At 36.9% G+C, this 22,283-nt stretch overlaps 2 protein-coding genes and 1 pseudogene across 6 annotated transcripts; all 3 read right to left on the bottom strand.

Annotated features, from left to right (window-relative positions):
- Positions 1–528: 528 nt before the first annotated feature.
- On the bottom strand, positions 529–6,255 carry LOC104902467 (serine/threonine-protein kinase Aurora-3). Of its 2 annotated transcripts, none has more exons than XM_048634323.2 (8): positions 6,165–6,255; positions 5,313–5,624; positions 3,003–4,823; positions 2,658–2,900; positions 1,911–2,006; positions 1,370–1,584; positions 1,207–1,279; positions 529–1,105 (listed from the first exon to the last, which is right to left on the bottom strand). In XM_048634323.2, exons 3-8 carry the CDS (start codon positions 3,198–3,200, stop codon positions 1,007–1,009), a joined length of 924 nt encoding a protein of 307 aa, XP_048490280.1. In that variant the 5' UTR covers positions 3,201–4,823; positions 5,313–5,624; positions 6,165–6,255; the 3' UTR covers positions 529–1,006. The 2 variants fall into 2 exon arrangements, with proteins under 2 accessions (XP_048490280.1, XP_048490281.1); XM_048634324.2 differs by having other exon boundaries at positions 5,313–5,430; positions 6,165–6,252.
- A 17-nt stretch (positions 6,256–6,272) lies between these two features.
- LOC104902124 (exportin-2-like) lies at positions 6,273–10,841 on the bottom strand (annotated as a pseudogene).
- Positions 10,842–12,306: 1,465 nt separating this feature from the next.
- On the bottom strand, positions 12,307–22,052 carry LOC104902122 (zinc finger CCCH domain-containing protein 25). 4 transcript variants are annotated; one of them, XM_010689811.4, is made up of 9 exons: positions 21,891–22,052; positions 19,954–20,052; positions 19,138–19,637; positions 15,946–16,009; positions 15,786–15,839; positions 13,476–13,544; positions 13,317–13,382; positions 13,123–13,216; positions 12,307–12,599 (listed from the first exon to the last, which is right to left on the bottom strand). In XM_010689811.4, exons 1-9 carry the CDS (start codon positions 21,999–22,001, stop codon positions 12,568–12,570), a joined length of 1,089 nt encoding a protein of 362 aa, XP_010688113.2. In that variant the 5' UTR covers positions 22,002–22,052; the 3' UTR covers positions 12,307–12,567. The 4 variants fall into 4 exon arrangements, with proteins under 4 accessions (XP_010688113.2, XP_010688111.2, XP_010688110.2 ...); XM_010689809.4 differs by having other exon boundaries at positions 12,307–12,562; XM_010689808.4 differs by having other exon boundaries at positions 13,148–13,216.
- Positions 22,053–22,283: the final 231 nt, after the last annotated feature.

Below are 22,283 nucleotides of genomic sequence, written 5' to 3'. Positions count from 1 at the left end.
ATACACTATGTCACATTTACTCCAATATTCTTCACATATACAGACCATGCATTAAGAGGAACTCAAAGCTATGCTACAAATATGCGGACTATTCTAGCACGTAAATTCATCCCAAATCCTAAAAATAGCAGTCCCTAGCAAGACGAATCCTGCTACAAGTTTCAAATCAACCTGAAAACTGTTGTAATCCACACCTTAAGCAATCAAAAAGGACCTTAAAAATAGTGGCTCTAAAGAAGCCAAAAGTGCAGTCTCATCTTGAAATAAAAAACAGAACCTTCTCCAACAACAATGTTCTGCATATTTTTCACCTGACTTGCACTATTTGTTATTCTCAGGGCAGTTGTTTTTGACAACTTCCAACTCTCTTCAGTTTTTCACACCATGAAACTACCAGTCCCCAAGGAAACTTCACACCCACTATCAAATGGTAGCTCTGAACTTAATAAAGTTACAAAAGGAGAAAAATCGCCGCCCTCAAGTTCAATTCACAAAGTTCAGATAAGCATATTTCAGGTGAAAAGAGAATAAAGTCAATTCATCATATTTCTCCCGTGGATCATATTTCTAAATTCTAACCATGTGTCAAAAATAAGCTAAGGAATACCAACTATACAGTATTTAGCTCCACAAGTGATATGCTTCTCATCTAACTTACAACCCATGCAAGGATTTCATGTTATATAGCATCTTTCCATGTGAAAGAATTTACATAATGAAAGGAATATGTTATACATGTTTTCTCAACAGAACATAATTAAAAGCTAGGGAGACGAAATATGATTAAATAACACGACATTAACTACTATAGCCTATAGGTTACTGCACAGAAGAATAAGATTTGGAGGATCAATTTCTTACCGGGAACAAGAGCCACAACCTTCAACAATGACATCCAAAAAATATTTAATATCTTGACAGTGGTGATCACTAATACATTCTTGATACAGCACTGCGTACATCCTCATTGACTTGCTCGGTCACTTGGTGAATGATAAAGATCTATTTAAAACATATTCCTACGGGGATCTGCATTATTTAGGATCCAAGGGTGCTCCAGTATCTTCTGCAGACAGAGCCTCTTCGAGGAGTCTTTCACCAGAAGCTACAAGATGTCCACATAACACACTTAGAAAAACGAACAAAAACACAATTCGGAAGCCCATTGGTATTCAAGAAAAATTTCATGAACCAAAAAAAACTTACTCGGCTAATTAAGTCCTTTGCTTCCGAGGAAACTTGGGGTGCCTCTGGAAAGTTTAAATCAACCTTCATGATTCTAAATATGGAAAATGCTATGTTAAATACCAGGCTCTTAACCCATAATCTATATATACTCTCTATTTTGGGTTTATGTACTTATTCTTACCTTCTAAAAGTATCACGTTGGTTCTCAGCCTCAAATGGAGGTACTCCATACAAGAACTCATAACAGAGGACGCCAAGAGTCCAGTTGTCCACTGCATAATCATGGGCTTTATTTTCCACCATTTCTGGTGCTAGATAGTCAAGAGTTCCACACATTGTGTGTCTCTTGTTTCTCGACTGCACAGACCACCCAAAATCTGCAATCTTCAAACGACCCTGAGGGGAAAAAGAATCAAACACTCTATTTATGTTCTGCCATGAGGCTCATCACTTAGCTAATAACCAAGCACTTAAATCTTGGTCCAATAGTTCATGGCGTACAAATCATTGACTCACATCTTTCTGCACATCGTTAATGCAATTACTGATTAATGAAGAAAAGTATTACTGTGGCAGTCTCGAGGCTGAAAAGCTGTTGTTATTGACACTAATAATAGTTCTATAGATTAGTAATCCTAAAGTATTTATAACCATATACTTCAACATTATGGTTTAAGTCCATAAGGCAAATTGAAAGCACATCAAGTTACTCAAAATAATACCTCATGATCAAGCAACAAATTCTCCGGCTTGATGTCCCTGTGGATGACATTCTTGTCATGACAATACGCCAATGCTTCTGTCAAACTTGCAATGTACTGTCTCCCATAAACACTCAAAATAAATCACTAAAAAAGAATATAAAGAAGCAACCTAATATCAGCAACTTTAAAATTTAATATCCAATTAAGACGAAAGATACAAAAATCCCCAATTACCAGCATAAACATAGTAGAAAATTAAGTCACAAAATTTAAGCTTAAAGCAAAACTTCCCCAACACAAAGTCAGCATTGTACTTTCCTCCTTGACTAACAAACAAAAGAATCCCACCAGAATTAACAGAAAAGACACAAATTTTCGGATAATTGAAGCTTAATTAGTCCCTTGCCAATCCATTAACGAAAAAAGCCATACACAATCCTTTTTTGCTATCAAACTCTACAATGTGTCTCTTGAATCTCACATTCCATAGAAATACAACAGCAATTTTCAATATTATAGCATTTGGCAAACGACAACTTAATCATCATTCATGACCCCTTTTATCCTATCAAACATCATTCTCCATTTCTCATTTCATCAAAGTACACCAGTCATTCTCAAAATTAACTCACTCCGAAAACGCTAAATGAGCAACTAAAGCACCATTTCCACAATAAAATCCAGAAATTCAACACACATATGACAGAACAAAAGATCAAAATTCTCAGAGAATTCAAGGAAATGAAAATTAAGTTGAATTTATACCGTCGCGGCCTGCTTCTCAGGAAGATGACCTGATCTACGGAGCTCCTTATAGAGCTCACCCTTAAAAGCATACTCAAGGATCAAGAAAATCCTATCATCATCATGGAACCATCCATAAAGTCTCAAAACATTCGGGTGCCGTAAACTCATCTGAATCTCCATCTCTCTCCTCAATTGATGGTGCAGCCTGTACTTCTCAATTTGCTCCTTGAATATCACCTTCAATGCCACTATATATTTACTCTGCACATTCGATTTTTGGAATTGAACACACATTATGATAGAGTAATTGAACTAAGACAATACTACTAGAGCAGAAATTGGGAAAATTAAGGGGGGAAAAACCTTGGTATCGCGTGCGAGGTAAACCCTACCGAATTTGCCCTTTCCTAAGGGTTTTCCGATCTCGAAATCGGCAATTGACCAATTTCGTTTGATGTTAGGGTTTTGCGGTTTCAACTGCTTGTTAATTTGTTGATTTTGCTGGGGTTTATTGGGTGGTTGAGGGGGTCTTTGCGGAGGTTTACGGATTTGGGGCGCCATTGATTTTGCTTCGGTGAAGAGAGAGAAAGGAGGGAAGATTTTGTGATTTGAATTTGTGAGGGTATTATTGGGAGACTCAGAGTGAAATATTTCCCAATTGCTATTTATTGCTTGTATTTACTAAAAATCGTTTGTATTTTTTCCTTAAAATGTCTCTCATACCCCTCTCCTTTCACCTCACTCTTACTCTCTGACCTCTCATCCAACTTCACCTCACTCCATCTCTCAGACCTCCACCATCAGTGTACAACCACCACCACCGGCGGAGCACCTCCACCGAAGCCCCACTCACGCACCACCACCATCACGGAGCACCACCTTACTATCGCGGACAACCACCAATAGAATGTGGTTGGTCTTTTAAATTTTTTTACCGCCACCAAGGCACGTATACAAAATGGCAGTTTAGGAAAATCTTGAAAAAAATACGGACGATTTTTAGGAAATACGGACGGTAAATAGTTTGGTTGTAGCTTTGTAGGCCTAGAGTTTGTTCGTCAACAGTAATTGTTATAATATCGCTCGAAGTATTGTCGAGATTTTGAGAATTTGTTTCGAAATTTGCTAGTATTATGGTGGACTTACAAACTAACATCGTCTGAATTAGTTGACATTGAATAAGATAACTTCATTTTGAATTGTATGTTGTTTATGTCTGAAATAGGATCTTAGAAACCTAATTTAGCCAAAACAAAACATTGACTCACTAGCCGCAATTGGCCTAATTCAAAAATTAACATAATTAAATATTTGAAATCGACTGATCCAAAAAAAAAGTTGATTTGTAAAGTAATTTACTTAACCGACTCAATTGAAGAAAACACCAACAATATTTTGCATAAGCATCCATCAATGAAAATATTTTGCATAAACATCCATTAATGAAAACTTGGTTTGATTATCTATGAAAACTATTAGAATTTGCTTAAATTAACCCCCAAAAAAATGAATAACGTACTTTGGCGTCTTCGAGTATGATGCATATCCCAAATTCATAATAAGACAGGTCAATTTTAAGTGTTAGATTATCCAACACCGTCGTCACACTAGACACACTTGCACTTGAATTTTTGCCTGGTGCAATGCCAATAGAATAAACATTCACTAGAAAAGAGACCTCGTCACACTATCAAGTGACTTTCGATCTCCTAAAATAGTATATTGAAGGAAAATTTCCTAATCCTAAAAATGAATACCAGCAAACCTGAATATTTAGATGAAGACCCAACAGCTGTGTGCCTGTATATACTGTGTAATCATTCAAATCTGGGAACCCGAAAATTCCTCGAACAAGTTTCTACAGCATATTTCTCTTCCCAGATAAAGATAGACCAAATCCGATATTAACAACACCCTTCAACAACCCCCTCAAAAGCCGCTGGAGTCTTTGTAAACTCATTACAAACTACTAATGCACAATTGCATAGGAAATTCATGATCAAACATGGAACACTTTGAAAAAGAAGACATCTGCCGAGGCATGGGCATATATGCATTCATTTGCACTCTCTGATTTGCCTAACCACTGGATCACTCCCGGAAAGAACACCCACATTAGACTCAACATGGACACCCCAAAATGCATTCAACTGAGAGCAATTAATCTATCATGGATCAAATATCCTGCATAAAAAAATAGCAAATCAGTACAGATTTTTGCATATTGTTGGCTGCAGCATATATTTAACACATGTAGATTAAAAACGTGATGATTGATATATAAATGCCATGAAATACAACCACCAAAAATCAAATAGAGGGTGGGTTCTCTTCACCTTAAATATATAAGTTTCAATGAATTCTGATAAGATCCAATACTGATAACTTATAAAATAAGTTCATATAAATTGAGCAAAAAAAAGGGAAAGAGAATGCACCTAAGTTTCAAGTGCAAGAAACCAACTAGGCAGCAAAAATTGACCTATATGACAATTCAAGCATTTAGAAGAACGAGTACATTTGACAATCAAATTACGACACTATCAAGCGTTTGATATATCTCATTTAAGAATGGGTACATGTCCGACACGGGTACGTGTTCATGTGTGACTCAGCTATATTAAGAAGAAAAATGAGGTACTGGACTGAAATAAGGTTTAGAAGTGTCCATACCCATGTTGAATAGTCAAGGATCCGGCACGCGTACTTGTCATCAATTGAAGAGTCCGACTAACATAGATTGACATTCAAACCTCGACTACTAACAATGACAGAAAGGTTTCTTGAACAGCTGGGAGTATAAAATGAGCAATAAAGTGTATGAGTTTCGTCAACTAAATCAGTTCCGCGGTAATCCTGAATTACTTATCGGCGAGAGCAATATATCTTCGTAAATGGTATCATAGGGAAAATTACAACCATCTCCAACCACAATATATCAAATGGAAGTTGCTCCCTGATAAATGATTGTATAATTCAAGCAGACTGGACACATCAAAATGGCTCACAAGTCAGCAACAGCAAAGGGAAGCAGTGAAAAAACGGGAATACAAGGTTCAACAAACAAACATCTCTATTGTCTACACAAGAGTCAAGAAATTAAGGTGGCCTTCTCTTTAAGCTAATGGTACCAAAAGAAAAGAGGGTGAAGAAAAAAAGTAGCCTATAAAAAAGAATCTATATAAATTCGAATTTCATTCTACCTTGGATCAGCAAATTGCTTGAATTAAAAAGAGACATCAAGGTAAACATATATACCAACATGCTAAGCACCAACCCAGTCCACCTCTCACTAAATTGAGCAAATTGGTAGTTATCTCCAGAAGGGGTCCAAAAATGGGGCTTTCTTTGAGGAAAACACCTAAGACACGGTTACATTTACTGACAAACTGACACACAGGGTTACGTTTACAGAAAAACTGAATTAAATTCCTCCATTATGCATGAATTTACCAAATGGATTTAGTTCATTCTGCATTAAGAATAAAAAAGGAATGTTATCAAGCGTAAGTTAAAAGCCTGTACCTGGAGGTGGAAGTTTGAGAGAATCAAGAGAAATCTCACAGATTAGTAGAACATCATGGTACAACCAAATCAACAGAAACGATAAACTCATCTACAGCAAACAATAGAAAAGACATAAAAATTCATGAATGCATTACGAACTCAAGAAAAGAACGGAATTTGGAGACATTACTTGCTCATATTAGGCATTAGTTAAAGTGCTATAAAGCTGAGAAAGCGCTGCCTGATTGGCAGGATCGAGATTCTCACTGATAACTTGTCCATATCTCCCAGTAGAAACGTTCGAATAATTTCTCAAGGAAGCTAACAAAAATTGCTTTGGGTCTTTAATTTCCTTGAGCGGATCATCATCTCTTCTATTAACATTATAAAGGCGAACAAATGTAGCAGAATAACTTCCAGTCTCAGCAAAATCTGGAACTTCAGATTCTTCCTCTACTCTCTCTTCTTGTGGCCTAGTAACAAGAGTAACAAGGCTATCTAACATTTTACCCCAAACTTCAGAAGATGCAGGATCTGAAAGGGCAGAACATTCACAAATGAGTTTTGTAGAAGCCACTGCAGCTAACTTAGTCTCAATGGCACCTGTGATCTGTTTGAGATTTGGTATCCAGAATGTAACCAAAATTGTACGAAATAGACCAGGCTGAATATTGTCTAGGGTGCCAACGAGATTGTTCCAACCATGCTTGACTATGAAGAGAGACATGAATATGAGAAAGCACCGAACAAATTTAGGGGTCTGGTTACTCTGGAGACAGGTCAACAACGAAACAATAATTTTCGGAAGATAATCTACAATCACTTCGTACCCAAGGTTCTCAACAACAGTGTTGAGCACAAAAAAAGCTTGCTCATCGGTCCTGGAGGAAGGAAGAAGCTTGCTGTATATATAAAGCACCTCATTTAGCTTTCCACCTTGGTTAAGTTCATTGGGGGCCATCCGAAGGAAAGCCTGAAGCAGACGCACAAGAGCCGGGACATCAGCAGATTTGGTCCATAGATCAGGAAGTAAAAGAAGGTCGAAGAACTGCATGTAGTGTGGTGGCAAGGGGTATCCAATTCAACAAGCTGCGCCAGGAGCTGAAATGCATATGGAAAAAACTCAATCACATTGTTCGTTAATATTGTTTGAAGGCTTGGGAAAAGGCTAGTTTCAAATAGTGATATAACCGAGGGGTCCTTATCACACACCCGCCTAATAAGCACAGCCACAGCCTCAAATAGATAGTGATTAAAGCTAGGGTTTTTAGGGTTCTTGCACACTTCGTTAAGAATAGAAGTCATACCAGACATGCAACTAGCAGCAACATCACTAGGAACATCCGCAACACTAAGAACCTGCATGATACATTTCATAGCATATTGGTTCTCCTCAGATTCAGGAAACTTCAAAGCACTAAAAAGGTTGTTTAACAGCACAGGAAGATATGGTGCAATGTCAGATGCAACATATCTAGCTCTACCCTCATCTTTAACCAGCAGAACCTTGTCTATCAAGATAGCAGCATAAGTGTGGACCACATTTGACTCAGCACCAAGAAACCTTATGACTTGAGGAACCAAAGGCATCACATTAGACTTCGGAAGCTCATCTCTGAACACTGTTATAAACTTAAGTGCACCTGCCTTGAGCAGTGGATATAAATTAACATCTTGACTCTGCAACTCTGGAACAACCACCAATGTAAAGAATGATTGCAGATCGAAAAACCCGGTAAAGACATTGTTTACCATGGTAGCAACCTTCTCTCTGTAGTGAGTTGCAGTGCATAGTGATATGACCAGATAAATAGCAGAGTCCTTGTATTTCCAATTTGAAGCTGGATTCTCACTACATGTGGCCAACATGGTCTGTATAACATTGTTCACCATGGTAGCAACCTTCTCTCTGTAGTGAGTTGCGATTTCTTTAATAAGTTCACATGCAGCTCTTCTCCTAGTGCCAACATCACTCCCTTCCATATCCCGTCTTATAAATTCAATATAATTAAACTCTAAGAGCTCTTCATCTTCTTCCCTTAGCATCACATTTGGGATGACAATGCTTCGACATATCTGATCTAAGGAAGCATCGTCAAAGAGCTTGTAATGGTCTGCCTTCGTGCCGACCATTGTCAAGAACTTGATGGTCGTTATAGCAAGATGATCACGCCCTGAAGATGCAGAAACAGTGATAAGGAGGCTCCTCACAGCTCTCTCAAATTCACCCACATATCTTTCGAAAGGCTCCTCAGTCCTCTGAACATAGAGGGTTAAGAATTCACAAATAGCTGCACGAAGGTTATCAACAAGAGCCAGCTCGCTTCCTTGTTCAAGGGATGGGTATGAAGCAGTTAAATATTTTACAAATACATTCATAAACAGTTCCATATTATCTTCAAAAAGGTCAGGCAAATCCTGATAGTTAAAGGAATAAAAGATCCTACAACACAGCCTCTGTGACTCAAACAGAGGCTTTAAATTTGCAGCAGAAGTACCAGAACTGACACCTGAATCGATCAGAGATGCAGTATGGGAGAACAACTGCAACAATGGAACAGCAACGTTGTCCAAGCAATACCTTAGATCCAATCTCAGATCATTTGTTCCATACTCATGCCGAAATTTCTTAAACAATAAGTTAGCAGTCCCAAGAATCCCATTTATAGAAGCATAATTACCACCGTCGCTGAGTGCTTGCTGAAGCCTAGTATTGAGCAGCGGTAGCAACTCTGTCCACTGCCTAGGAAAATCATGCTTGCCAATGACTACCAATGCCTCACTGAGTTGAGCTTGGATATGAGGCGTGGACTCCAACATGAGAGACACAATATGCTCTTTAATTAGTTTCTTTTCATCATCAGGAATAGGGTTGGGCAAGGGAACATTGGTTCAGAGCGCCTGGCTGTTGGTGCCCATCTAGCTTTTAGATAATTCTTGAAGTTCACTGCTGCTGCTTGCTGGATCTCATTGCCAATGCCAGGTGTACGTATGAGTGTAAGAACTGCCAAACTGTAATTAGGTTGCTCAGCTGCCTCACCAAGACTTGCCTCAGCATGGCGTCGAGGCTCAGGGTTAGGAGAGAGAGTGTTCAAAAAACATTGTGATAGAAACTGCAGAGTTTCTGGGCTGGTTGTCATCTGTAACCAAAATCAAAAGAAGAGATTTAAACTCAGGGGTTTTCCAAAACATTTTTCATTTTCTCTTTTCCTCACCTTTCCTTCTCTCACTTTCAGCTAATTTAAACCATGTACTACCTTCGTCCTATATAATTGTTCTACATACATTTTAATAAGTCCACAAGCGATTGTTTTGATACCTTAAAGGAAATGTTACCCCCACCCAATCCACTCAATCCATGTGATATGTGTACCTTATATTTTGCACTCTATCTTCATATTCATTTGATGTTAGGCCCTCCACTAACTCTCTTTCTCTCTTACTCAATTAACTTTTGACTCCTATGTATACGCTAATCACCAAATAAAATTCTACAATGCCCTACATTTTACTCTTAAAATGTGTGCCCATATATAACAAGACAATTAATTAAGAACGAAGACAGTAAGAATGTAATTAACGAGCTACATGTCACCAATTAAAGAAAAAAAAAATCCATGCTCTCCTCAGAGGAGTTGGAAGCACCTTTTGTAATTGTGAGGGGAGGGAGTATTAGCTATTAACAATTAATTAAGATATTCCACAATCATACCAAAATTAATCCATTAAAGTGTGATTAAGACTTGCATTTAACAAGAATTACTAAGCAAAAGTGTAGAAACATACTGATTTCTGAATATTTCTATTTCTAACTCTTTTCGAGCAAAATTATGAGAAAGTAAAACTAAAGATATACTATGTGTTTCTATTCTACTTATATTTGCTTTTTTTTTTTTTTTGTTTTCCATTATCTTCAAGCTACATACTTTCACTTGTTCTCTTTTTCTTTTCTTTTTTGCAAATCAAAAAATGCAAAAACATGCAACTCACTCACATTTCAATAATGTTCCAAATTAACCATCCAAATCAGTAATTGCCGAAGAAAAAACGATGCTCTAAATAAACAAAGCGAATTGACTGCCGTATAACAAAATTACGAGCAATCCGCAAAACCCTTTCATCTTCTTTCCTCCGTCAACCATCTCATCAAATGTAAGTTTACAGGTTTAACAACTGAGTGAGTAAAAGTCTACTAGAAAGATTACCAGTTTAAAAACCTTCAAACCTAGCAAAAGTACTAAAATAGACACAAATGCACTAAAATTTACCAATCTGTCGGCCAAAAACCCTGCTCAAAACCCTAATTTGGGGTTTAACTTCACTGCATCAACTACTTAAATTTAAAAACACTAACACGTAAGAATTAATCAATGTAGAACAATTTATCCAACATTTAATCAGCAATTAACCTAAATGCTCAGATCACTAAACTAAAAGAGAAACAACTGGGGGAACTAATTGATAAACTAACTGATGAACTAGTATATTAACATGTTCAAAAATGAAAAGATACTTTAGAGCTAGTTAATTAATTAACCAAAGAAAAAAATGAGAAACTAACCTTAAGAGATGGAGAGATCGTCGAAAAAGAGCGACGAAACGAGATGAGAATATATGCCGATGTCAAGTTGTCAACCGCAGCAGTGCAAAGAGAGAGCGCGCGCGCGGGGAAGAAGAAGAGTGAATACGAATATGAAGTATGTAACTTGAGCTCTTGGCCTAGTGGCTAATATTGATGTTCTGTGAATAGGGGTGCTTATCGAGCGAGTCGATTGCGAGTTGGGGGTTGCTCGACTCGTGCTCATTAGGTTTCGAGTCGATCACGAGCTACTCGTTTAATGTTTTGGCCATCTTGAATTTCAATTTTTTTAAAGAAAATTATTGATTATATTTTCTTTCCTTTATGGAAATCATATATTGTTAAAGTGTATTAATTTATTATATTAAGTGTCAAGGTTAATGTTTGTTTTCAAAGATTTAATGTAGAAAATTATTGATTTTTCTGTAAAATTATCGAGTTTCGAGCTGATTCGAGCGAGCACGAGCCAACTCGAGTCGAGCTTTGACTGAGTCGAGCTCGGGCTGCTCGCGAGCTGTCCAGTTCGATTGGCACCCCTAGCTGTGAATGATAGGTCACATGTTCAAATTCTCTCTCCCTTTCTTTACCGGGTATCAAATAATGTGTTGTAATAATATTTCACTAAAAGACTTTCACAGATAGGTAGATATCTAACACGTTTATGGTAATAAAAATATACTTATAACATAAATATGGTGCCATTTGGTAAAGAATTATTTGCTCATCTTTTAGTGGTTTAGAATTATATTAGAACTTAAAAGTATGATCAATATATTTTTCGTCAAAAGAAAATTATTTTTATATTTATCGTGTTTCTTAATAAGTGGATATGTCAGTTGATTTGGCACAATTGGGTGATTTTGTATATGTACAACATACCTTGATACAAAATTTTGGAAGAGACCGCGAGAATATTGTAAAAACATCTTGCAAAACTACGACATCACCTAAATTATAGAGATTTTGAGGCATACTAGTCAATTCAGAGTAACTGCAGTAGTATGCTCTAAGGAGTAAGGACTCGCTTGCAATTTGGTAAAAATGGAAGCTTGTAAGTTTACCACTGCAGTAAATACTTGTTTGGTCAGCGTTACAAATTTACAATACTGCCTCACCCAACTACATAGAGTTGTAGCTCTAAAAAGCTTGTTGTAGCTTGCTATTATAAATGCTCTTATACAATTATCTACCTAGATTCGCTAGAATAGTTGCTAATGACAAATTTTACTGCATGATAACGTAAATTATTAAAGCCATCAACTAGTTAAATAACTTAATATTTACTAGTTGAACATCATCCACTACAGATATAAAAGATCATACCCATAAGAAAGAATCTGAGGTCAAAACACAATTTATAAATCCAAGCCAAAAGTAATCATGAAGTTCAACAAATTCTGCGACATTGTAAAACCAGGTCAACTACAAAATGAGTCGAAGAAGTTTACATACATTTTCTAAAGCCAAAGCCACACACATATTGCGCGTAACTGCCTCGGCTGAGAGATCTCTCAGATGAGAAAATCCAATGTAATTAACTTTCTCACATATAGCAATGGAAAAGATAAAATACGTTCGAAATTCGAAAAAAACATAGAGAAAACATATATATTTAGAAGTATATATTTAGCACATTGACAATGCAAACAATCTACAAGTTGCATTGCCTTGAGCGCTGCAATCTAAAAGCAGCTCGGATTTCAACAGTAAAACAAACAAAAGAAAATAAGTCCTAGACTTGCATATACATTAGATGAAACTGTATTTCTAGATCTTAAAGAGGCTTCTCAACATTCGCCATTCGTCAGGTAAGCGTCCTTTGCTCCAAGATCACCACCTGCATCAATTTCCATGCTTACTGAATAGACGAGGTCCTGCAGATAACAAGTCATATATAGTAAAAGCATTCTAGCATTGATTGGTTGATTTGATCCTTAGTTCGGCAAAGCACTCCAGATAGATCCCAATAACCAGAGCAAGAGATGCCACAATGTTCTAATGTCTGCTAGATCAAACTAGCACGTTTCTAGCTCCCAGGTTGCTAACAAGACCATCATGGATCATTTTGTACATACACTGTGACGACCAGGAAAGATAATGCCTTAATGCATTATCCACAACTTTCTCTTTATGATTCCATTCCCCTGACTGTCACAAAAGCTCAGAGATCGCGAGATGGAATTGTTTTCTTTTTTTGAAGAGGGGAGGGGGAAGTGTGATGAGAGTCAAATAATGCAATGTCACAAGCCTAAGAAAGAAGAATGCAGGTTATAGCAGAAGAGTCAGATATTATTTCAAGAGTATACTTGCTCATTATTTAGCAGTTTTTAATCATAGAGTAGTATGTTTTAGTAAGATGCAGGGACAGGTATTTATTTGCTAGATACTGTGGGTTACCTTTATGGCTACTTGGGAAACTGACCTGAAGTTCATCTTCAGAGCTTTTCAGTCTTTCACCACACTCCTTCACTTGCAAGAAACATTTACGCAACTGCAAGTAATACCGTGTCATGATGATGATGTACCTCTGTTATCTTAACATGCTCATTTAAATATTCGAAAATGTGGTATACTTCCAGCCAGGCATATACCTTTGTCAACTGCATTTGACGCAATGAAGAATATTTTTTCGCTGAGGTTAATGAGTCTTCCAGTATCTGTTATAAGTTATAACCATCAATTTCCATGTTAAGATGCCAAAGGATGTCCAGTTATGAAACATAAGCAACACCGTGAAGAGTTGCGAATACCAGGGATCTTTTGTGCAAATCAGCTATGAGTAGTTTCTTCTCTTCTAACCTCTGCTCCATATCAGATTTCTGGTATATACAAGAACATAATCTCTTCTGAGTTTTGGCATAAGACTTCAATGAACGAATCATAGAAAGGCATACATGATTAAGATTTTGCAGGCAGAAGTTGTTACAAGCTTCCACTAGCAGTGAAGATTGAACAGAAAACCAAAAGATTTACAGATGGTTATTAGAATAATTTCAACAATGTGATCCATAAGAATAGGTGTGTTTTGACTGATAAATGGGATGAATCTCCAACAAATCAAAATGATGAGCATGAGCGTACAAAAGCAACCAAATGCAAAGCTAGTGTATCACATAATAGGGCAGTCAAGAAGACAGTCTGACAAACAGTGGGCTCAATCTATATCTCACATGTTCTAATATCTTCAGAATATTGACATTGGTCCAGCGGTCCATATGAAGGCAGTATCCAGGTAAGGGGAACTTTATTTATTAACATGTCTCGTACCCTCAGCTTCTGCTTCAGTATGACCTTAGAATTGCTCAAACTTATGTCACGCGGACTATTCATTTTATCTCAAGTACCCATGTTGGGTCCTAGATATTCCGACATGGATATGGAGTATGGAAACTTCAGAATTTTAAGTCGGCCTAATATCATGGAATTTTTTCATAAATTAGCTGAATCAGACACTTGGACTGGACACCCATGTCCGATGGGAGTATCCAAGTCTGAGTAGCGTAGGCTTTTAAACCACTTCATATAGAGCTTTTGGGACTTCCATTGCTGATTAAACAAATATGCAATACCATTCAAACATGCCAACAGAGAAGTAATCGTAGTTTTTTAGTTTTTCATGTATAACTATGGTACAAAAAGTTCAAAGTTTTACCAAAACAATTTCTCAACTTATATTTGATGAAAATACATATCATTTTTAGCTTGCATATGAGGATCTAAGATACATTTATAGCACGAGTTGACAGAAATTCCAGAAAGCAACATAACTACATTGCTTGGCTGCATAAGATGTACCATACCCTGTTGCAATTTTTCAAAACATAACTAGCAATTTTTAAGGGCCAAAAGTGTTTCTCAACCATGCTTTCACGGTTCGAATAGTTGCCCCCCACCCCCAAGAAGAAGCAAAATAACTATAATCCTTAGCTGCCATAAGTACTATACACGTTGCAAATTTTTAAGGCACTGCTACCCAGCTTTGACTTTTAAAGAGTAAAAGCATAACTCAACAATGCTTTCACAATTCGCATTCACACAATAACTTGGTTCATATTCCAAAAACAATCACAAAAAAGATACTTTATGCGTTAATTCTGCAATTAATTTATGTTCTTGTTGAGCTCATCAAAAAACTTATATTGTTTTCTAGCTAACTGCCAAGGGTGGCATCAAAAGAAATGCCAAGCTCCCTATCTCTGACCTGATAAAAACCTCGCTTCCAGTGAGCTCATAGAGCATGTCCAACAAGAAAAGCAGTGCATCGTTTCAGACTCAAATCAGTGCAAGTGAACATTGAAATTGAAAAGTAAAGTCAATCCTCGCTATATGATACCACTAGGACATGCTGAACGGCCTGTGCCAAGGGAACACAAGCCAATACAGCAGGGAGTTCACATAAGTCTAGTAATAGAAGAGCTAGGCCAAATTTGAAGAAAATGCTGACAACTAGTCCACCAAACACTCGACTTGAGAGATGTGGGATGCACAGAAGTGCTTAACAAAAGAAACTGAAGCTAGTCTGGTTGTTAGAAATACACTGAAATGATTTAGTCCAACATAAGAGAAATGCAATGTGCAATATGTCAACCTGAACACAGGCTCAAATAAAAGATTAAGCTGAAGTCTTTCGATTGTCACATATTTTCCCTACATAGATTTAACTCACTCAGGTCATTTAGATCTTGTAATTCCCCCATCGCTCTCAGCCTCTCACTCTTCCCAATAAACCATAGAAACCAGCAACAGTTCAGAAAAGTTACATGACTTCATGACCTCCAACACCAAAAAATCCTACATACATGAATACACACACCTCACCTCACCCCACCCCATCCCACCAAAATATATATCATCTAGCTTCCTAGTTCCTTGATAGGGTAAGGCCGGTAAGCTCTGGGCGGCAAGGAAAAATATTAGACATGTATCTATCAGCCTATATAAATTTCGAAGACCACTCACTCCATTAAATGCCAACAAATTTAATGTTGCCTTAGAAGATACTAAGTCAAGTTAATGTTGCCTTGATGGCACAATCATAATAGTATAATCAGAAGACAGACCTCCTTCTGAAGTTCTTCACGTCTTTTAATCAACAAATCTAGCTGCTCTTCCACCTAATAGTACAGAAAAGAAAGACGCGATGTTGATAATAAGATGGCATCTTCCCACCAGATGTAATATATTATATTGATGAACAGTATGCCCTAGAAGTAAGCTTACCTGATCATGATAATCACTCGATTCTGATGAAAATTCCCTACTTTGTCGCTCAGAACTACTAAAACTGTTTGGCAGGAAAACCAAAAAATAAGAGAGAAAAAGAAGAGAGAAAGAGCGAGACAAAGATTGTCAACAAAGACTTAAAATATGTTTTAGGTTATTCTAATTCAACATCTAGTCTACTTAATTCCAACCACATCATAAAACACAAAATACCAAAGCTTTTACCACAGATTAAGGCCCCCATAGGAATAAGGCTAGTAAAGGTTTAAAAACACTCAGAACCCATGTTTGATGTTACGTTAACAAATTCTAGGAAATGGTAACAGTGGGGCTGACCCCTTAAATCTACAACAACTACCAATCGATATACCCAAATTCAGTAATCAATGGGAAAACAAAATCAAACAAACTAACGAACAAAATCTAGCGTCCATACTCCACACTAACATTAGCACCAAAATAGCACCAGCAATCCCACTATCACTCTGGAACCACCATCACCACCACCATTGTAGCATAACCAATATTACCACCACCAGTGCAGCAACACCCCCTGACCCCTTTCCTTCCCCAACTGCCATCACTTCTCCCCCTCTGGCAACCACCAATACCAATACAAGAGCCACAAGAACATTCAATCTCATTCTAAACTCTTCAATGCACATCATTGATGGTTGTTTATTAACAAAGTCCCAAAGCTTAAGAACCCAGTGGGGAAAATATCAACCACTAAATTCTTTAATGTACCCAATTATTGGAGATCATGGAAGAGGAGACGGAAGACGTAGTGACGCGAGAGGCAGATATGGCAAGATATGCATAGGCTTGTGGCTTCTTAGATATATTAACATCTTACAAATGAATGGAGAAGCAAAATTTTGATAAAAAGAACTGACTATTGAGGTAGAATACATAGATTAAACATGATGACGAGAGCTCAAAGTTGTGATGCACCAAGGCATAAGAGCGCCTAATCGAATCAGCCATAAGTTCGGAGAGGAGGCTGCAAAAACTACATATGTGGTTGATGAGTGAGAATTTAGTCTCACTCATGTATATATTTTGATAGTTTCTGCATGCTATTTTTGCATTTAAGTGCATTTTCTCCCTCCATTCTCCTCATTTTCATCCTTTAGTGGTGCATGCTAACTTGCTAAGTATTTAGGATTTCATAGCCTTTCCCCCTCCCCTTCGGTAACAAAAATCTTGTTTAGCGTTGATTTTTGGAAAGAAAAGAGCAAAACAGGGTAGGAGGGGGAGCTCCTAAAAGTTGCAGACCAAGGCACAATGACGCAGGGAGTTTAAAGAAGTAAGCGACCAAGGACCTGGCGCTCCTAGCATGGAGAAGAGAGAAGCGGGTGCTTCGTAGGAAATAGGAGCGGGAGCTCCGATACATGCTCAAGGACATCAATAGTTGCAGTAGGTTGGAGCGACCATCGAGCCACCACTGAGCAGGAGCTCCTGGCACGTCTTTCCTATGAGCGGGCGCTCCTCTTGAGTTGTGCATGCAGCCTGTTGCCAGTAAGGATGGAACGACCCATGAGCTACCCATGAACAACTCGCTCCATCGCCTACTTATGTTAGGACCGGGCGCTCCTTGTTATTTTATCGACTTTTTCTTCTTTAAACGTTGTTTTTAGTAAGTTATGTAATAATATACATACTCTGCTTACTTAATGACAGATTAACTTTTATTTCAAAAAATCATATTTAGAGATTTTATAGCTTAAAATAATGAGAGAATGCGAAACCCTATAGAGAGAAAGTAGATCTTCAAGGTTTTGTAGCTTGGATTATGGCAAATATTGTGATTTTTCATATTTAATGGAAGATTTTTATTTCTTCTTCATGGTTTAAGTAATATCTCTTCTTCTCTCCATCTTTTATGTTGTTTTTCTAGTTTAGTTAACTTCCGTTTATTTAGCTTAATTCATGTTTGGATTATAGTTTCTTAGCTTAATCTTGTGATTAATCTTGTGTTGGTTACTTTAGTTGTTTAATCCTTCCCTTTTTCATCCTTGTGTCAAGTAATGATGTTTGATTTATTTTTCCCCTTTTATTAGTATTACTACGATGATTAATGAGTAGTTAATTAGTTGGGAATTGAGGTGAAAATCCAACCATGATCAATTTGGATGTTTGAATATGAAGTTAGGGGTTTGATTGGACTTATTAATTGATTAATCGCATGATTACTATTTGTTTGCATTCTAGTTGGCCTCTTGGATGTTTGTTTTATTGATGCCTTAATCAAATCGATAGAGGAGATTAAGGTTGATATTTATGGTATTATCTTAACTTAATTACTCATGAGAGTGAGATTTGAGTGAAAGTTTGTGATTATCCCTTGGTTACATGTTTGAGACCATGAGATTGGCTTGATTATGTAATCTAGGTAGTTTTATGCATCCTTGAGAGAGGGCTTAGAGCTAATCATGAGTCAATAACCTCAATTAGTTGCTTGGTTTTCTTCCCCCTATGCTTCATTCTTCTAATTGCCTAAATAATGATTGGTTGGAGTTAATCCCATCTCCTAACGTTTTTCCCATTTGATATCTTGTCTAATCGTGTTATACATCTTTCTAAGGTATTAATTTATTAGTTATTTTGGTTTTTGCCTAGTATGCAACAATTAACAATTTTGGTGCTTGTCTTGCTATTCCTTGTGGATCTCGACCCTTGCTTACCACTTTACTTAGTTTAGTTTTTGATTCCTTGTGGATCTCGACCCTTGCTTACCACTTTACTTAGTTTAGTGGTTTAGTTAGATAATTTGACTTTAGGATATAAGGACCTAGTTTTCCTATATTAGTGGTTGAGTGAGGGGAATTAGACTTCTAAACAAGGATCTCTCTTATAGATACTAGGTTCTAGGAATCATCTATTCTAACAGCCAAACCAAGTTTAGAAAAGGCAATTATGGCCACAAACACGAAAGATTGTAATGCTGCAAAAAAGATAGATGCAAACCAGTTTGTGTTTGTCCTAGAGAGAAATTGGTTTTAAAGTCCTTTTAGGAATTTTAAACTTTTACAAGAATATTTGCATTCAGTGCTAGATTGTCACTAATCTCAAAACTAAATTCAAGTGGAAAAGGCTTAAATTAATAAAAAGTTGACACTGCCACTTCACACTTGTATTGTACAGCAACAGCAGCAGATAGAAAGTTCATTATATATGACCTCTTACCTGTGCTTTCTCTTTGTGTGATGATCTCTGTTCTTGCCAATCCTTCTATCATGATCATCACCTCTATCAAGCTCCCTATCTTGAGTATAATTCAAGCTGTCATCTCTTTCCAGTTCCCGATCACGATTTCTGCCATGTGCCCGCTCCCGTTCTCCTTCCCACTGCATTAAATCCCTGTTTTCCTCTCGTTCTTTTCCTTGCAAGTGATCTCTAGAGTGATCAAGATCACGAGAATGTTCAAAATCACGACAGTGATTAAGTACACGAGAATGTTCACGATCACGAGTGTGATCATACTTTCTTTCCCACCTTCCATCATGCTCTTGAGGATTTATGCGTTGCCTGTCCTTATCATAGTCATTCTCCCGTTCTCTACTTCTGCGCTTGTCCCCATCGATGTCTCTTTGATTGCGTCGTAAGCTTTCACGACCATAGTTAGATCTCTCATCTGCACCTCTTGTTTTTACTTCATTTACCCGCACAACTCGACCACCAATAGTCTGTAGGAACGCACATAACAACAATGGAAAGGAAATCAAAAGGCAGGAAGTAAGTACCAGTGTCATGGAATTTGCAGCTTACTCCAAAACGCGGAACGGGTTCAGGAATGGAATTCGGCTATCAGGGTGTTGCTTTCAGAGAACGGCCCCCTTCCCTGTGAATTGCGAATTCTATTCCGAACCCCGTTCCAATTTGCAATTCGCAAGGAACTTGAGCGGATTCTGTGACACTCGTGAGTCGTAGGTACAGAAAGTTACTGCTTGAGATTTACTAAATTAAATCATAGTACACATAACATGGAGGTAGGGTACATACCCGCCCATCCATCTCACTGATGGCCTCAGTTGCAGATCGAGGATTTTTGAAAGTAATAAAGCCATAACATTTTCCTCCCACACCACGATCATTAACTATCTATTTGTCAGACAAACAAACATTTGACAGTGATCAAAAAAAATATTCTAATAAGCCCTTACGCTAAAGTATATGGCACAGAGATGATGCCTAAATAAACAAAAAAGGCAAGCATGGGGAGCAACACTTAAAAGAACTTAAACTAATATCATCATATAAAAATCACAGAAACCCTCATTTGGAGCCAAGCAACAGAAATATGCTTTTTCTCAACAACAACAATAGAATAAGGTAGACATTCTAAGTAATCCTTATTCCTTCCTACAACTAAATAGAAACCCATTCTTTTTCCCAGTGAATCAAAGAACTAATGACTACGCAGCCTGCAAAGTACAAGAAGCAAAGTTATAAGGGGCGTTGGGAAAACGTAGAAAAAGCACGATGGCACAACCAAAAAAAAAAAAAGCTCACTTCTTCATCCAATGTCCCAGAGACATAAGCAGCTACTTCCCCTTAATAGCATGAATGCAACCCGAGTTGATCATTTGGTTTGAGGGAATACATATTGGCAATCTAAAACTAGTATATTCAAAAATTCCATAGAGCATCTCAAAAAATGTAAAAGCAGTTTTTCTCAAGTATAAATACACCTCTTCTTCCTTCACTCTTTCGCCTCATTTCACGCCCACACCATCCTCAATCCTTAGTAATAAAACCATCATTATTACCCATTGCATCAGTTAGGTTCCCTTCAAGAGATTAGATGTATGTAGTCTTACCCTATATAAGGGATTCACTGACTATTACCATATCAAAAACATATAAGAATATGTTAGTTTGAGTCTTCATTCTATCGTAAGTACCCAGGTCATCCACTCCATCCTTCAAACTTGTTTATAAAATTTTATCCGACTTCAACTTTACAAGGACTTGATTATCTTTAACAACATAGTCGTACAAATAATAATACAAAAAAGACATGGAACGAGGATAGAATTATGCAATATACACATATGAGCTTGAGATATAAAAAGAAAATTGGCAAGGAACAAGCAAACAAGTCCAATGTATACATATATACTGTAGTCTGTAGTTGTAGTTCGTAACATAGAACGAACATGTAAAATTCCTATATAATCAAGAATCTATTTCATAAATTATGTATTCTCCACAACTGTGTCCAATTTTTAGAAGACAGAGTGCCCTAATATCTCCTATGCCTTGGCGTGTTAGACACTCGGATATTAACATGTACCATCAAACAGTCTACTATCTACCCCATGTAATAGTAACATAAGTTGATCGTAATTTAGCAAATCTTTTTTTTTTAAGGGGAAGTGAGCAAATCATTTGGTTTAGAGGTTTAGTCCATTTTAATCCTTAGTAACTGATACCCATTTTCAATGGAATCAAAAGATTTACTTCTTCATATGATAAACTAAATTCAACTAACTCATTAAACTTCTAAACTTTACTCCTTTGTAATAGAGCGTCACTGCGAACCGAATCGAATCAAAGTCAATTGCAAACAACATTGGCCTTGATGTAATAATCATTAATAAAATATAGGAGTAAAATTCCATAACCACATACTTATTTACATTGACATGATTCTTTAGGTAATATTATATACTCCCCAATTTGAATATTACTAAATTCGGCATAGACTAATTCTTCAGACAAAAATCATATATGCTCTAACATCGCAACACTCTCAGTAATTTTGCAATTAAATATAAGAATCTGAAAATTTCGCATGACAATTATTATACAAAATTAACCAAATTCAAACTAAATCAACAACAAAATTGAGCAACTGAGGGGAAAAAATTAACCCTAGATTATGACATAATTGAAAATTTTAAGAGTGCGTTGAATGAAATGAGGAGAGAGAAAACCTTAACAGCGACGACGGAACCATATAAATCAAAAACACGACGAAGTTGGGATTCAGTGCAATCGTAGGGAATTCCTCCAACATATATCGATTTCTCGTCGTCTATCGTCATAGTGTAATATTTCTATTTTCTCCACTGAGCTGAGGAGTAACTAAAAACAATTTTGAAGTTTATATGCTATATACAGCAAAAAAAAAAAAAAAAAAAAAAAAAAAAAAAAAAATACAGTAAAACATATTTAAAGACTAATCTATCATTTGGGGTCATCTATGACAAATGATCCCGCTTTGGGATGGTCAATTGGTCATCTATGATAAAGTTCCTATAATCACAACCCGAAAAATATAAAGATATGACCTACCAACTTTCAATAATATGACAATAAATTTAAAA

The sequence above is a fragment of the Beta vulgaris genome, chromosome 8, assembly GCF_026745355.1.
Source record: "Beta vulgaris subsp. vulgaris cultivar EL10 chromosome 8, EL10.2, whole genome shotgun sequence".
Lineage (NCBI taxonomy): Eukaryota > Viridiplantae > Streptophyta > Magnoliopsida > Caryophyllales > Amaranthaceae > Beta > Beta vulgaris.
The sequence above is the reverse complement of the archived record's forward strand: the minus strand, read 5'-3'. Positions and strand labels throughout refer to the sequence as shown.

Bases quoted from the DNA above. Each gene is read 5' to 3' on its own strand.
- LOC104902467 (XM_048634323.2), bottom strand. From the start codon at position 3,200: ATGGCGCCCCAAATCCGTAAACCTCCGCAAAGACCCCCTCAACCACCC. The intron at 2,007-2,657 runs GTATAAATTCAA...TATGGGAGACAG, and splicing joins CTGAGAAGCAGGCCGCGACG to TACATTGCAAGTTTGACAGA. The intron at 1,106-1,206 runs GTAAGTTTTTTT...GACATCTTGTAG, and splicing joins CAAAGGACTTAATTAGCCGA to CTTCTGGTGAAAGACTCCTC.
- LOC104902122 (XM_010689808.4), bottom strand. From the start codon at position 22,001: ATGACGATAGACGACGAGAAATCGATATATGTTGGAGGAATTCCCTAC. The intron at 16,010-19,137 runs GTAAGAGGTCAT...CCTGCCAAACAG, and splicing joins CACACAAAGAGAAAGCACAG to TTTTAGTAGTTCTGAGCGAC. The intron at 13,217-13,316 runs GTATATGCCTGG...TATTACTTGCAG, and splicing joins GTCAAATGCAGTTGACAAAG to TTGCGTAAATGTTTCTTGCA.